At 48.2% G+C, this 16,313-nt stretch overlaps 1 protein-coding gene across 3 annotated transcripts in view; it reads left to right on the forward strand.

Annotated features, from left to right (window-relative positions):
• TMPRSS9 (transmembrane serine protease 9) overlaps positions 1–16,313 on the forward strand; it is a 56,746-nt gene that overhangs the window by 25,153 nt on the left and 15,280 nt on the right. For all 3 annotated transcript variants that reach the window (XM_061190863.1, XM_061190866.1, XM_061190865.1), the window contains exons 2-8: positions 2,090–2,256; positions 5,080–5,207; positions 8,427–8,494; positions 8,607–8,782; positions 9,576–9,617; positions 11,452–11,565; positions 13,084–13,255. In XM_061190863.1, the coding sequence (XP_061046846.1) occupies positions 2,090–2,256; positions 5,080–5,207; positions 8,427–8,494; positions 8,607–8,782; positions 9,576–9,617; positions 11,452–11,565; positions 13,084–13,255 (867 nt within the window). The remainder of the gene's footprint in view (positions 1–2,089; positions 2,257–5,079; positions 5,208–8,426; positions 8,495–8,606; positions 8,783–9,575; positions 9,618–11,451; positions 11,566–13,083; positions 13,256–16,313) is intronic.

Here is a 16,313-nt window from a genome sequence, read left to right on the forward strand (position 1 = left end):
AGGCAGCCAAAGATAATATATACCTCTGGGTTTCTCAGACTCAGCACCACTGATATCTAGGGCTGGATCTTTCTCTGTGTGGGGCCGTCCTGGGCACTGTGGGTGTTGAGCAGCATCCCTGGTCCCCACCCATCAAATGCCAGGGGGAACCCCAGTCGCGGTAACCCAAAATGTCTCCAGACATCACCATGTGTCACCATTGGGGGCAAAATTGCTCCCAGTTAGGAACCACTGACGTCATCAAATGGACATATCTGTGTTTCAATAAACCTTTATTTATAAAAACAAGGTGTGAGGGCAGCCAACCCTGGACTAGACATTTACCTTTAAGATGAGGTCAGGACTTCCCTGGTGGTGCAGTGGTTGAGAATCTGCCTGCCAATGCAGGGGACACGGGTTCAAGCCCTGGTCAGGGAAGATCCCACATGCCTCAGAGCAACTAAGCCCATGTGCCACAACTACTGAGCCTGGTCTCTAGAGCCCACGAGCCACAACTACTGAGCCCCCGTGCCACAACTTCTGAAGCCCAAGCGCCTAGAGCCCATGCTCCGCAACAAAAGAAGCCACTGCAGTGAGAAGCCCACTCTCACCTCAGCTAGAGAAAGCCCGTGTGCAGCAATGAAGACCCAACGCAGCCAAAAATAAATAATAAATAAATAAATAAAAAATAATAAAGATCAAGTTGAGATCTGACCAAAATAAAAAAAAGATGAGGTCAGTACACCCTGGGACTGTGTTACCAACCACAATGCATTTAGAAAATGGTCTGATTGTGTTCTGTCAACTGACTGTGCACACCTGGGAAACCAAAACCCAATGCAGGTGACTATTCCACAAGCCGTATTCGTTCAACAAATATCTGAGTGTCTTGTGAGTCTTTTGTGATGAGGATTTTCCAGGGGGATGGATGGTTGTGGAATCTCAGGGAAGAGCTGGTTGCAGAGAGGATACTCCCTGAATGTGACAGAGGGTGGTCTGTAGCTGGGGGTGGAAGAGGTCAAGAGGGCTTCCTGAAGGAGGAGACATTCACGCAGACCAAGAGTGGAGGGGCTGCTCCAGACACCCCATGAGCAGAGATGGAGGGGTGGACGGTGGGGCCTAGTGGGGGGGGTCTACCAGACAACCCCCACTTCACCCCACTCTCACCATGAGAGAAACACGAGACAGACCCTCAAAGAGGGACATTCCGCAAAATATCAAGACTACCCAGGGCATCACAAAATCTGAGAAACCATCATAGCCCAGAGAGGTCACAAGGACACGTGATGACTGTCACATGGGATCCTGGATGGGGTCCTGCGACAGAAGAGGAAATTAGGGGGAAACTGAGGAAATCTGAATACACTGTGGACTTTGGTTAGTAATAGTGTATCAATATTGGTTCGTTAAGGGACTTCCCTGGCAGTCCAGTGGTTAAGACTCCAAGCTTCCACTGCAGGGGGGCGCGGGTTCGATCTCTGGTCGGGGAACTAAGATGCTGCATGCCGTGCGGCCAAAAAAAAAAAAATGGTTAATTAATTGTGACATATGTACCAGACTTTATATTAGGGAAGCTGGGTGTGAGGTATGTGGGGACTCTGTGCAATTGTCTCAGTCACCTCAAGCTGCCAGAACAAATATCATAGACGGGGCAGCTTAAACAACAGACATTTTTTCTCTCCCACTTCTGGAGGCTGGAGGTCCAAGATCAAGGTGTCGGCGGTGTTGGTTTCTGGTGGGAGCTCCCTTCCTGGCTTGCAGACGGCCACTTCCGGAAGGAACACAGCCTTCTATTATTTAGACCTCTGACCTCCAGAACCGTAAGATAATAAATCTGTGTTCCTTTAAGCCACTGGTTTGTCGTCATTTGTTACAGCAACTGCAGGAAACTCATACATACTCTTCCCAGCAAGGGCCCCATGGGGATCCCGCGTGTGCCAGCCCAGCCAGCAATCGTGTTGAATCCGTTTTTATGTTTTGCGTGGAGCCCCCGACGCCTAGGGCGCTGTTGATGGCTGTCACGTCTGCACAAGGAAGACCCTTGCTTAGGGAAAGAGAAACGCCCCCAGCTCTGACCTCCTTTTTCTGTCTGTTTTCTGCTGGCTTCCAGGTTGTCGTCCCCACGTCTGGGAGCCATGGAGCCCACCACCGGTGACTTACAGCTGGTGCCCAGGGCAACCAAGAACATCCAGGCTACAGACGCCGCATGCTGCCGGGCAGCCCTCTCGGCCATGGTGGCCACCAGCATCGTCATGGTCACCCTGGGAGTCCTCGTGGGTGAGTGGCCACGGACTTGCATGGGTCCACACAGCAGGCAGCTTGCACTAAGACGCCTGGGAGTGGCTCAAAAGTGTCCCAAAGCAAAGAGCTGAGCGTGCAGTACACAGAGGCCACCCAACAGCAAGGTGATGGGACCGGGTGCTGAGTGTAGCTGCACTTAGTTCTGGGCTAGGCGGTGGGTGCCTGGGTGTCGAGGCAATACCTGCAAATTTCAGGTTTCCCACCAGTGGGGTTCTTTTTTTTTTAATACCATGTATTTGATTTTGGTTTTTTTAATATTTATTTATTTTTTATTTGGTTGCGCTGGGTCTTAGTTGCTTAATGAAGATTCACAACCAGGGTGAAATGGAGACCAGTAGGGAAATGAACTTTTTAAAAACCCTTGAGAGGGGCTTCCCTGATGGCACAGTGGTTAAGAATCCACCTGCCAATGCAAGGGACACGGGTTCGAGCCCTGGCCCGGGAAGATCCCACATGCTGTGGAGCAACTAAGCCCGTGCGCCACAACTACTGAAGCCCGCCTGCCTAGAGCCCATGCTCTGTAACAAGAGAAGCCACCGCAATGAGAAACCCTCACACTGCAACGAAGAGTAGCCCCCGCTCGCCGCAACTAGAGAAAGCCCGCGCACAGCAACGAAGACCCAACGCAACCAAAAATAAAAATAAAAAATAAATACATTTATAAAAATAAAAACCCTTGAGAAATTTGAAAAGTCCCCAAAAGTATAAGTGAGCTATCGTTGACTTTCCCACCTCCCACAGTCAAAAGTGGCTCCCACTTCATATTTGCTTCTAATGTACATTCATATTATTTACAATGAAACATACGAAATGATGACCTGTGGTGAATGCTGTGAGGCTGAGTTATAAAAACACACAAAGGAAGGTCTTTTTATGTCAGTGGAAGGGTCCACAGAGCCCTGCCTCCACAGAATTACAGGGCTGCCCCACACCTCGACGTGGTAGCCCTGAGCCCCAGCACTGTTTAGACTGAGTCAGCTTAAATTAAATAACAGGTAAAATCCAGTTCCTCCGTCCCCACCAGCCACATTTCACGAGTAGCTCGTGGCTCCTGCAGGGGATGCTCAGATCTAGAACCTTCCGTCATCAGGGGAAGTTCTGCTGGGCAGCCCTGCTCTGGACCAGCCTCTTTCTGAGATGAGCTTGCTAGTTCTGTGTGGGGATGTAAAGGTCACCTTTCGTCCTTGACATGATCATGGTAACTGGCAGTTTGGGGGGAAAATGCTGTCACGTGGCAAAATAATAAGTTGGTGATCCAATGTGGGATATATATATATATATATTTAAAATATATATTAAATATATATTTAAAAATATATATATTTAAAATGTATTTTTAATATATTTAAGATATATATTATATATAATATATTTAAATATATATATATGTGAATATCTGGAATAACTCAGAGCCTGGCACGGCTGACAGAGGCCCTCTAGTGGCTGTGGGGTGAAATGCATGAAAATTGGGCTCTGTGTGTGTGGTGTGGGTGGGTGTGTGTGTCCGTGTGTCCGTGTGTCCATGTGTCCATGTGTCCTCACGCTAGGGAGAGACAGGGGACAGTTGCACACCTCCAGTCTAGAAGCACAGCTACATTTTGGGATAACAGGTAGATAAAATCTCCAGCAGGACCTCTGAAACTGAGGAAGGCTCTAAGAAGCACTTAAAATTTAAAAACAACTTTTAAATTACAGTTCAAATTTGTCCCCTTCCCAGACAGCTCAAAATTTTATTTGGAAGTATAAAATTTTACACAGGCCCTTGCTGGGCTGTTTCTCCAGTTGCCTGGGAGCCCATGGTTATTTCAGAGGGAAAGTTTGAGGCTTATTTGGGGCCCAGAACATAAGCACTTGGGTCTACACAGCAGGGTTCTTGTTTTCTTTCTTTTTAGTTCCTTGCATGAGAAAACAAACCAATTTTAGAATTACTTTAGACTATTTGTTCTATCTATTGAATAAACAAATATCTAAATATTGAGCTGGTTGAATATTCATTCAAATCAATAGAGCTGGTAGCCAGCTTTCACAGTGTAGGTGGCTGCTACTTCTATTTTTTAATTAAAAAAAATTTTTTTTAAGTTTTTTGTTTTTTTTCTGGCCATACCACATGGATTGTGGGATCTTAGTTCCCCGACCGGGGACTGGACCCAGGCTCCGGCAGTGAAAGCGCTGAGTCTTAAACACTGGACCACCAGGGAACTCCCTACTTCTAGTCTTTTAATTTTGCAATTATGATCATTTTTGACTGATGGACCCCTTTGCCAGTCTCACATATTTTTGACAGTTAGAAACACGTGTCTTCATGTATCATGTAGGGTTGTATTCTTTACAACATTTTATGACTGTTCTTCTTTGCTGTTGTGTACTTTTGACAACCGTTGGAAACTGTATTATTCAGAGGGTGGTGTCATGGGCCGGGGTTCGAGGGTCCTGGTACCCCTGACTGTGCCCCTGGGGTATTTGGTGCCCCTTCCCAGGGAGGAGGTGGGAATTGTCCCAAAGTCGAGGGAAGGTCTTCCTTCTGAGGCCATTTCAGCCATTTTTGGCTGGGATCCAGTCCTCCCCTTAAGGAAACCTGGGGATGCCTGGGGCTTTGTGTACCTGGGGGCCTTCGGGTGGGTGATGGGTGAGAGCTGATAAGGGAGCACTGTTAATAATCACTCAACCCCCGGGAAGTCAGCCCATCCCCCATTTGTTGGGGGTGACCGCCCCAGGGTGATGGGGAGCCTTGGAGGCCGGCTTGGCTGAGCCCTGCCCCTCCAGGTGGGCGCTCTCACGGGGCCCTGGTCTTGTCCGCAGCCTCCCTCTCTACACAGGGTGTCAATGTGGAGCACACAGCTGAGCTGCGAGGGATCCGGTTTGCCCCCAGCTTGCAGCAGGAGACCTCAGACTATTACCGCACGCTGACACCCACTCTGGAAATGCTGGTGAGGGTTCTGGGAGCCAGGGGGGCTAAGTGGGCGGCCAGGGGCTCTGACTGAGGCAGCAGAGCAATGGGAGGCCCAGGCAGGCTCTGAGGTAGGGAGGGGGCCCCATGGGGTGAACAGGGCAGGGCTGATGCGTTCCAGAATGCAGGGGAGGGTAGCATTCGATGGGAACTGACTGCTGCAGGATCCGTAGGCCATGTTGAAAGGTTGTAAACTGCATTTAGGTAGAGAAATCGGAACGCTCCTACACGGCTGGTGGGAATATGAAAAGGGGCAGCCACTGTGGAAAACAGTCTGGCGGTTTCTCCAAAGGTTAAAAATGGAGTTACTATCTGACCCAGCAATTCCGCTCCTGGGTGTCTGCCCCAGAAAAACAAAACCGTGAGTCCACACAGAAACTTGTACGCGAATGTTCATGGCAGCATGATTCATAACAGCCCCAAAGTGAAAGCAACCCAAATGTCCATCAACAGATGATGGATAAACAACTGTGGTCCCTCCACACACGGGAGCATCACTCAGTCATGAAAAGGGGTGAAGCCCTGACACTTGCTACAACGTGGACGGACCTTGAGAACATGATGCTCAGTGAGAGAAGCCAGACACAGAAGGACCCACAGTGTGTGATTCCATTGATGGGAAACGTCCAGAACGGGCAGATCCACAGACACAGAGAGTGGATTCCTCGTTGTCAGGGGCTGGGGAGAGGATGGGGGTGACTGCTGATGGGGATGGGGCTTCTTTTGGGGTCATGAGAATGTTTTAAAATTGTGATGAGGTTGTACAACTCTGTGAATATACTAAAACCCATCTAATTGTACACTTGTAAAAGGTGAGTTTTTATGGTAGGTGACTTTTAAAACATTGTTTAAAATTTTATCCTAAGGGAAAGGTAAGGATTCATTTTAAATGTGTGATAAGATGTGAGAGAAGCAGGGGGACAATTAGAGTCACCATCATCTAGACCAGGAGTCAGCAAACTTTCCCCATAAGGCCAGATGGTCTATATTTTTGGCTTTTGGGGGCCAGAGAGTCTGTCTTGACTGCTGGGCCTTGTGTTGTAGCCTGAAAGCCGCCATAGATGACATGGATGAGGGGGCGTGGCCGTGTGCCAATAAACCTTTATTTATGGACACTGAAATTTGCATTTCATACCATTTTCATGCACCATGAAATACTTTTCTTTTGATTTTTTTTACATTTAAAAATGTAAAAACCATTCTTGTCCATGATCTGTGCAAAAACAGGTAATGATTCTAATTCAGCACATGGGCCATATTGCTAATCTCAATCCTGTATCTTAAAGTGGCATGGTCCAGCAGAAATGTAACAGAAGCCCCATGTGTAATTTAACATTTTCTGGTAGCCACTTTTTAAAAAAAAAAGTAAAAAGAAACAAGTAAGATTATTTTTAATAATACATTTTATTTAACCCAGAATATCCAAAATGTTATCATTTCAACGTGTCATCAACCTATATAAAGCAGGTATTAATGAGATATTTTACATTCTTTCCTTTGTATTGAGGCTTCCAAACCTGGTGTGTCTTTTTTTTTTTAAGTTTATTTATTTTTTGGCTGCGTTGTATCTTCGTTACTGCGAGCGGGCTTTCTCTAGTTGCGGTGCGCGGGCTTCTCGTTGCGGTGGCTTCTCTTGTTGCAGAGCACGGGCTCTAGGCGCGCAGGCTTCAGTAGTTGTTGAACCCGTGTCCCCTGCATTGGCAGGTGGATTCTTAACCACTGCATCACCAGGGAAGCCCCCCAAACCTGGTGTGTCTTTTACACTCACATCTCAGGGTGGATACTGAGCTTTCCACTGGGAAAACTCCATCCATATTTAGAATTTGTAACATTTACAGACCCAAGATGCTCCAAATATACTTAAGAATTTTCCAGTGACTGAATCAAGTATCCGTTTTGAAATTGAAGCGTGAATTAACTAAAACTGAACAAAATGTGAAAATCAGTTCCTCTGTGGCACCAGCCACATTTCAAATGCTCAGTTTCTACATATGGCCGGCGGCTGCCATATGGGGCGAGGCAGGTATAGAACATTTTGGAAATTTGTGGAATGTTCTACAGGACAGTGCAGGTCTGGGTGTGGGCAGTGGGGATGTGGACGCAGAGGGTGCGGTTCAGAGAAGCAAATTGGATTAAGGGTGTTTTAGATGCGCGAATGAACAGGCATGACCGTGCATCACGTGTGTTTAGGGAGCGAGGATGGTGACCATAGGATTTAGCACCTAAGCAGGACATGCTGCCAGGGGACAGGGACGCTGTCAGTGACTACACTGGGAGAGCAGATAAACGGGGTTACGTGGTCACCCTATGTGTAGGTGACGTGAGCTGCCGAGGGGAGAGATGTGGGCCCTTCGGTGCCCAAACCGAGACAATCCTAGGAGACGCAGACAGTGGTCACCCTAACAGCACGTGAAGGACAAGGACCTTCCTGATAGCATCTGCTTGCGCAAAGTGGGCTCAGCCACAGGATTTTTTTTTTTAATGTAAAATTCACATAACATAAAATCATCCTTTTCTTTATTATTATTTTCTTTTGGCCACGCTGCGTAGCTTGTGGGATCTTAGTTTCTCAACCTGGGATTGAACCCGGGCCCCCGGCAGTGAAAGCACCGAGTCCTAACCACTGGACTGCCAGGGAATTCCCTAAAATTATCCACTTTTAAAGTGATTGATTGAGTGGCATTTAATACATTCACAGAGCTGTGCAACCATCACCTCTAATTCCAGAACCTTCCATCACCCGAAAAGGAAACCCCGCCCTCATCAGCAGTCACCCCCTCCCCCTCTCCCGCAGCCCCTGACAACCGTGAACCCACGCTCTGTGTCTGCGGATCTGCCTGTTCTGGACGTTTCCCATCAATGGAATCACACTCTGTGTGTCCTTCTGTGTCTGGCTTCTCTCACTGAGCATCGTGTTTGCAGGGTCCGTCCATGTTGTAGCGGGTGTCGGGGCTTCACCTCTTTTCATGGCTGAGTGATGCTCCCGTGTGTGGAGGGACCACGTGGGGTTTCTCCATCATCTGTTGGCGGAGCTATATTTTCATAGGCACGGCTTCGAGATGCCTGTCCTGTCTCTTAGTTCTGTGAGTTGGCTGCACACGTGGAGTTGAAGAGGAGATGCTTTTCCACCCCCTTCCCAGCTCTCCCCCCAGGGAGTCTCCGCAGGGTCTCACATTTGCTATGGTTATTTCCGTTGTAGTTTGTCAGCAGCTTTCGGGAGACAGAGTTGGAGGCCAGCTGTGTGGGCTGCACGGTGCTCAGTTACTGGTGAGTTGGGGCCTCCTTGGAGGTGGAGGAAGCTTGGTGGTTGCCCGAGAGATTGCAGAAGATTCCAGCCGAGAGGCGCCCTCCCTCTCAAGGGCCAGTGTCCTCCCTGCAGGGAGGGCAACGCCAGCATCCTGGTGCGTTTTCGGCTGCACTTTATGCAGCCGGCCCTGCGGACACCGAGCCCGGGCCTGGAGGAGGAGCTGCTGCAGCGGGGACTCCGAGAGAGGCTGCAGGGCCGCGGCATCCCCCTGGCCCCCTATGGCACCATCGTGTCCGCCCAGCTCACAGGTGAATGGCCCCAGAGACAGGGCGACGTTGGGAGGGACCGGAGGGACATGCTGGGGAAGGGGAGCCGAGTGAAAGTTGCATTAAACTTGAGGTTTTCCATAATCGCCCCTCTCGGTGACAAGGAAACATATACCCGTTGCTTTACCCTCTATGGTCTAGACCCGGGGGCAGCAACCTATAAATATTTTCATCTTTGCCACCCATTGGGTCTCTGTCCAGATGGCTCAACCCAGCTATTATAGCACAAAAGCAGCAAAGACACTATATAAACCAACGGACACCACTGTGTATCAATAAAACTTTATTTACAAAAACGAGTGGTGGGCCAGATTTGGCGCCTGGCCCCTGGTATAGAAATAAGAGTAAATGTTATGCTCTAAAATTCTAAGATTGCTGTGCGTTGTGATTTGAGAGCCAGGCATGAGGTCAGACTGCTCAGATTTTAAAATTGTTGCCTTGACCTTGCCCTGCAGGACATTTACAGTCCCCTCTCCACCACTCCTGACACACTCAGTGAGTCTCAGTAACCTCGCCAGCACTAAGAGAGCTTTCTGCGGGGATGGAAATGTTTTGGGGCGGCGCCATCCACTCTGGCAGCCACCTGCCCCACGCGGCTGTTGAGCTCTTATCGTGAGGAAAGGAATATTTCATCTGATTTCATCTTTGCTGATTTAAGTCAGAATTTAAGTGGATCCCAGGTGGACAGCGCAGACCACTGCTTTGCAATACGATGTTGTCAAAGAACCTCAATGCTCGCTAAATGAGCTTATATCTCTTCTCTGTTTTGCTGCAGGAAGCCAGAAGGGGCCGCTGACAGAAAGAGACTTAAAATCAGGTATGTTTTGATGAATGGATAAAGAAGATGTGGTATATATATGTACAATGGGATACTACTCAGCCATAAAAAAGGATGAAATAATGCCATTTGAAGCAACATGGATGAACCTAGAGATTATCATACTAAATGAAGTAAGTCACACAGAGAAAGACAAATATCATATGATATCACTTATATGTGGAATCTAAAATATGACATAAATGAACCTATCTATAAAACATAAACAGACTCATGGACATAGAGAATAGACTTGTGGTTGCCAAGGGGGAGGGGGGTGGGGGAGGGAAGGATTGGGAGTTTGGGGTTAGCAGATGCAAATTATTACATATAGGATGAATAAACAAGGTCCTACTGTATAGCACAGGGAACTATATTCAATATCCTGTGATAAACCATAGTGGAAAAGAATATGAAAAAGAACGTATATCTATGTGAGGAAACGATTTAAAAATGAGGCACTTTGAATTATTCAGAGCCAAGCATGATTAAGAGAAGGCATTATTGTTTTGTTTTGTTTTTTTTTAAGTGATGGAAAGTTGTTATTAAAAGAAAAGACAAAAAACAGTTTGGGGGGAAGAAAAGAAAAAAGAGTAGGTATCACCTAGAATCTCATTGCTTTTACTATTTTGGTGACTTTCCTCCCAGACGGCTCATGACACATCTACAGATACATTTATTTAGCTTTACATCAATGGTCCCCAACTAGGGGTGATCCTGCCCCCCCAGGGGACACAGGGTGATGTCTGGGGACATCTGTGGTTGTCACGATGGGGGTGCTCTTGGCATTCAGTGAGTGGGGCCGGGATGCTTCTCAACATCCCACAGTGCCCAGGACGGCCCCCCGAGAGAATGGCCCCAAATGTGAACCTACACTTCAGTGGCAAATTTTATGTTATGTGTACTTTATTACAATTTAAAAAATTAATTTCACCTATTTCTTACGTTAAAAAAAAAATTATTTATTTATTTGGTTGCACCAGGTCTTAGTTGCAGCAGGCAGGCTCCTTAGTTGTGGCTTGCCGGCTCCTTAGTTGCGGCACATGGGCTCCTTAATTGCGGCTCACTGGCTCCTTAGTTGTGGCTTGTGAACTCTTAGTTGTGGCATGCATGTGGGATCTAGTTCCCTGACCAGGGATTTAACCCGGGCCCCCTGCACTGGGAGCTCAGAGTCTTATCCACTGAGCCACCAGGGAAGTCCCCCTATTTCTTACTTTTTAAAAACATGGCGGGACTTCCCTGGTGGTGCAGTGGTTAAGAATCTGCCTGCCAATGCAGGGGACACGGGTTTGATCCCTGGTCAGGGGTGATCCCACATGCCACAGAGCAACTAAGCCCGTGCGCCACAACTACTGAGCCTGCGCTCTAGAGCCCGCGCGCCACAACTACTGAGCCCGCGTGCCACAACTACTGAAGCCCGTGCGCCTAGAGCCTGTGCTCCGCAACAAGAGAAGCCACCGCAATGAGAAGCACGCGCACCACAACAAAGATTAGCGCCTGCTCGCTACAACTAGAGAAAACCCACACGCAGCAACGAAGACCTAATGTAGCCAAAAAATAAATAAATTTAAATAAATAAATAAATAAACAAAACGTGGCTGATAGAAATGTAAAAGTACATACATGGCACACATATGCTTAGGTTGCATAGCCCTGGTGCTGACTAGCATCCTCATGTGTTACATCTCTGTACTAATTCTGAGAAAATTATTTCAGAAACATTCAGAGAAAAGGAAGCAGAGAAGAGATGCCTTCCACGCTCTAGAGTTTCCGCGTGGAGAGCAGGCGGGAGAGATGGAGTGAGGTCAGGAACGCGGTTCTTGTCTGCCCTCAGGTCGCTGTCCAGGGAATGCCTTTTCCTGCGGGAACAGCCAGTGTGTGACCAAGGTGAACCCCGAGTGTGATGACACAGCGGACTGCTCTGACGGCTCCGATGAGGCCCACTGTGGTCAGTCTGCCTGTCTGGCCTGTTTTCTGGGCTGTGTCCCCTTTCCAGGTTCAAGTGCTGGTTCTCTGGCCCACTGTGCCCCTCACACACAGACACGTGGTCCTGGCATTCATGGAGCTGGGCAGAGAAAGGGAGTGGGCACCTGTGATATGACAGGAAACATCAGCAGGAAGCAGAGAAGGGAAACCTTGAGGTGTGTGGAGTGGAGAGCCCTCAGGTGAGAAGGAGAAAAAATCAGGTCAAACCGTGGGACGCCTTGAATGCCAGGAACTGGGGCTCTGTCCTGTAGGTAGTGGGGAGTCCCCAAAAGGATTTGAGCAAGGGAAAATTACAGTTGAAATGCTGTAAGAGTAGTCAACATTTTTCTAGCAATGCTAGCCCGTGCAGTAAGGTGAGAACAGTGGTTTAAGTATTGGAAAGGAAGAAGGAAAACTATCATAATTTGAATTTGATTATCTAAATGAATCAATAAATTAACTAAAAGGATATCAGAAAAATAAGACAGTTCAACAATAAAGGGAAGATAAGATAAATACTAACACATAAAAAAAACTCTTGTTTTGCTTTATACAATTAATAGCAGGTTAGAAGATATAATGGAAAAAATCACACTCTTGATTAATAGCAACACAAAATAAAATAAACATGTGTCCTGTCTATAATAATAATTATATAGAATTACAAACCATTGCTGAAGGACATAAAAGCAGACTAAATAAACAGAGAGACACAGCATCCTGTGAAAAGATGGACATATAAAGATTTTGAAACTTGCAAAATACATGGTGAGGGAGACATTCATAGCGTCTGGTACCTGGCTGTGAAGGATGATACAGAGGTTGATTGAAATTGGCAGGTGTGGTCGGGGGGTCCCCAAGACTCCTTCAGATTCAGTGATTCACTAGAATGAGTCACAGAACTCAGTAAAGCTTTTATATGCGTAGTTATAGCTCATTACAGTGAAAGGATACAGATGAAAATCAGCAAAGCAAAAGGTGCGGAGTCCAGGAGGGACCACGCTCAAGCAAGCTTCCAATTATCCTCTCCCAGTGGAGTCATGTGGACAGCACTTAACTCATTCTCCCAGCACCATATGTGACAACACACACAAAGTATTTCCAACCAGGGGAGCTCGCCCAAGGCTTAGTGTCCAGGGTTTGTGTTGGGGGTGGGTCACATAGGTACGTAGCATCCCTATAGCTAACTTTAGGGTATGATTGTCCTAGAGCTGCTGAATCAAAGGACCTCAGGCTGAGTGGATTAAACAACAGAAAAGTATTCTCTCCCAGCTCTGGAGGCTAGAAGTCCGAGATCAAGGTGTCGGCAGGGTCGGTTCCTTCTGAGGCCGTGAGGGAGGATCTGTTCCATGTGGTCTCCCAGCTTCTGGTGGTTTGCTGGCATCTCTGGCATTCTTTGAGTGCGGGGGCCATGGGGACAACAGACTGCAGACAGACGTGCCAGGAATGTGGCCACAGTCCTGCCTTCTTGGGGTCCTGGATAGTGATCTCTGTCTTGCAGACTGTGGTTTGCAGCCTGGCTGGAGGACAGCCGGCAGGATTGTGGGCGGTGTGGAGGCATCCCCGGGGGAGTTCCCTTGGCAAGTCAGCCTCCGAGAAAACAACGAACACTTCTGTGGGGCCGCCATCATTGGCGCCAGGTGGCTGGTGTCTGCTGCCCACTGCTTCAATGAGTGAGTCCACGTCCCTGAGGGCTCAGAGCCCACCCCACCCCTGTATCCCACCTACCTTCCACTCTGGGAATGCCACCTTTCCTGGGTGTCTTCAGAGCCCCTTGGAACTTACTTAGTTCCTTCCTTCCTTCCTCCCTCCCTCCCTCCCTCCTTCCTTCCCTCTCCTTTTTAAAATTTATTTGTTTATTTATTTATTTATTTGGCTGTGTCGGGTCTTAGTTGCGGCACGTGGGAGCTTTCGTTGCGGAGCGCGGGCTCTCTAGTTGTGGCGCGTGGGTTTAGTTGCCCCGTGGCATGTGGGATCTTAGTTCCCTGACCAGGGATCGAACCCACATCCCCTGCATTGGAAGGCAGATTCTTAACCACTGGACCACCAGGGAAGTCCCTCCCTCTCTTTTCTTTTTGTTAAATCTGAATGCATTAATTTTTTTAAATTGTGGCAAAATATATATAACATAAATTTACCATTTTTAAGTGCACAGCTCGGTGGCATTAGGCATACTCACATTGTCGGGCAACCATCCCCACCATCATCTCCAGAACTTTCTCATCTTCCCAAACTGAAGCTCTGTCCCCATGAAACACTGATTCCCCACCCCCTCCCCCAGCCCCTGGGCCCCACCATCTACTCCCTGTCTCTGTGGATCTGACTCCCCCAGGGACCTCCTGTGAGTGGAATCAGACAGTACTTGTCCTTTTGTGACTGACATTTCACTTAACCTGTTTTCAAGGTTCATGCACGTTGTAGTGTGTGTCACTGCTTCTTTCCCTTTTATGGCCAAATAATATTCCAGTGTGTGGATGGACATGTGTTTATTCATTCATCCATCGACGGACACTTGGGTTGTGTCCACCTTTTGGCTGTTGTGAAAAATGCTGCTGTGAACATGGGTGTGCAAGTATCTGAGTCACTACTTTCAATTGCTTTGGGTATAAACTCAGAGGTGGAATTGCTGGGTCATATGGTGATTCTCTGTTTACCCTTTTGAGGAAACACCATCCTCTTTTCCACAGCGGCTGCCCCATTTTCCATTCCCACCAGCAGTGCACAAGGGTTCCAATTTCTCCACATCCTTGAGAAGTTCCTTTGACATTTGTTGTAAAGCTGGTTTGGTGGTGCTGAGTTCTTTTAGCTTTTGCTTGTCTGTAAAGCTTTTGATCTCTCCATCTAATCTGAATGAGAGCCTTGCTGGGTAGAGTATTCTTGGTTGTAGGCTTTTCCCTTTCATCACTTTAAATACATCATGCCACTCCCTTCTGGCCTGCAGAGTTTCTGCTGAAAAGTCACCTGATAGTCTTACAGGAGTTCCCTTGTATGTTATTTGTTCCTTCTCCCTTGCTGCTTTTAATATTCTCTGTTTAATTTTTGTCTTTTTGATTATGATGTGTCTTGGTTTGTTACTATTTGGGTTAATCCCGTATGGGACCCTCTATGCTTCCTGGACTTGGGTGACTGTTTCCTTTCCCAAGTTAGGGAGGTTTTCAGCTGTTATCTCTTCAAATATTTTCTCAGGCTCTTTCTCTCTGTCTTCTCCTTCTGGGACCCCTATAATGTGAATATTAGCATGATTGATGTTGTCCTAGTGTCTGTTAAACTGTCCTCATTTCTTTTCATTCTTTTTTTCTTTTTTCTGTTTGGTGGCAGTGATTTCCACTACTCTGTCTTCCAGCTCACTGATCTGTTCTTCTGCCTCATTTAGTCTCCTTTTGATTCCTTCTACCGTATGTTTCATTTCAGTTATTGTATTCTTCATCTCTGTTTAGCTGTTCTTTATGTTTTCTCTTTGTTTAAAATGTCTAACTTCTTACTCTGTGCATCCGTTCCTCTCCTGAGTTCTATGATAATCTTTATGATCACTGCCCTGAACTCTTTCTCAGGTAGGTTGCCTATCTCTACCTCAACTTAGTTCTTTTTCTGGGGTTTTATCTTGTTCCTTTGTCTGGAACATGTTCCTCTGTCGCCTCATTTTGTCTAAGTTGCTGTTTGTATTTTTATGTGTGTGGTAGGTTAGTTATGTTTCTCAACCTTGGAGAAGTGGCCTCTGTAGGACGCGTCCTATGCATCTCCGCAGTGCACTCCCCGCTCATCACCCAAGCTACGTGCTCTAGGGGTTCCCTCTAAGAGGGCTGCGTGGGTCCTTCTGTTGTCGCAGGCTGACTACGTGGGCGGTCTGGTAGGCTTGGTTGGCTGCCAGGCCCTGTCTTATGTGGATGCTGCTGGCTGCGGTTTAGCGGGGCTTGGTCACAAGGTAGCCGGTTGTGGGATCCTAGGGGGCCTGGGGCTAGTGCTGGCTCACTGGTGGGCAGAGTCAGGGTCCTGAAGACTCTGGGACTGTTGCCCACCCACTGGCAGGTGAAGCCAGATCCTGGGGTTAGTGCCAGACTACTGGCAGGCAGAGCTGGTTCCTGGAGTCTGGCTGCAGGGCCCAGGGATCCCAGAGCTCGTTTCAGGTCATTGTTGGTGGTAGGGGGAGGGTGCGGGTTCTGGCTACAGTTGGGTATGGGTTCTGGAGCGTCCCAAAGGTGGCCTTGGCTTACTGGTGGGCAGGGCTAGGGTCTGGCCTGCGTGGCGGGATCATGGTTTTCTTGCATCTGGTGTCTGCCCACTGGTGGGTGGAGCTGGGTCTTGGCCCTCTGGTGGGCAGGGCTGTGTCTAGGGGCAGCTGTGGGCTCAGGGGGGTCTCAGGGCAGCCTGTCTGCTGATGGGTGGGGCTGTGTCCCCGCCCAGTTAGTTGATTGGCCTGAGGCGTCCCAGCACTGGCGCCTGTGGGCTATTGTGTGGGGCCCGGACTCCACACTAAAGAGCCACGATGGCGGCCGCCAACATTATGTCCCCAGGGCAACCCACAGCCACCGGCGCCTTGCCTCCCCAGGAGACCCTCCGAGAGCAGCAGGTAGGTTTGCTCCAGGCTTCTATCAGATTACTGCTTCTGACCCGGGTCCCAGTGCACGTGGGATTCTCTGTGTGTCCTTTAGGAGTGAAGCCTCTCTTTCCCCCAGTCCTGTGGGGCTCCTGTGGTTAAGCTCTGCTGGCCTCCGAAGCCAAATGCTCTGGGGG

This window comes from Eubalaena glacialis, chromosome 4 (genome assembly GCF_028564815.1).
Source record: "Eubalaena glacialis isolate mEubGla1 chromosome 4, mEubGla1.1.hap2.+ XY, whole genome shotgun sequence".
Classification (NCBI taxonomy): Eukaryota; Metazoa; Chordata; class Mammalia; order Artiodactyla; family Balaenidae; genus Eubalaena; species Eubalaena glacialis.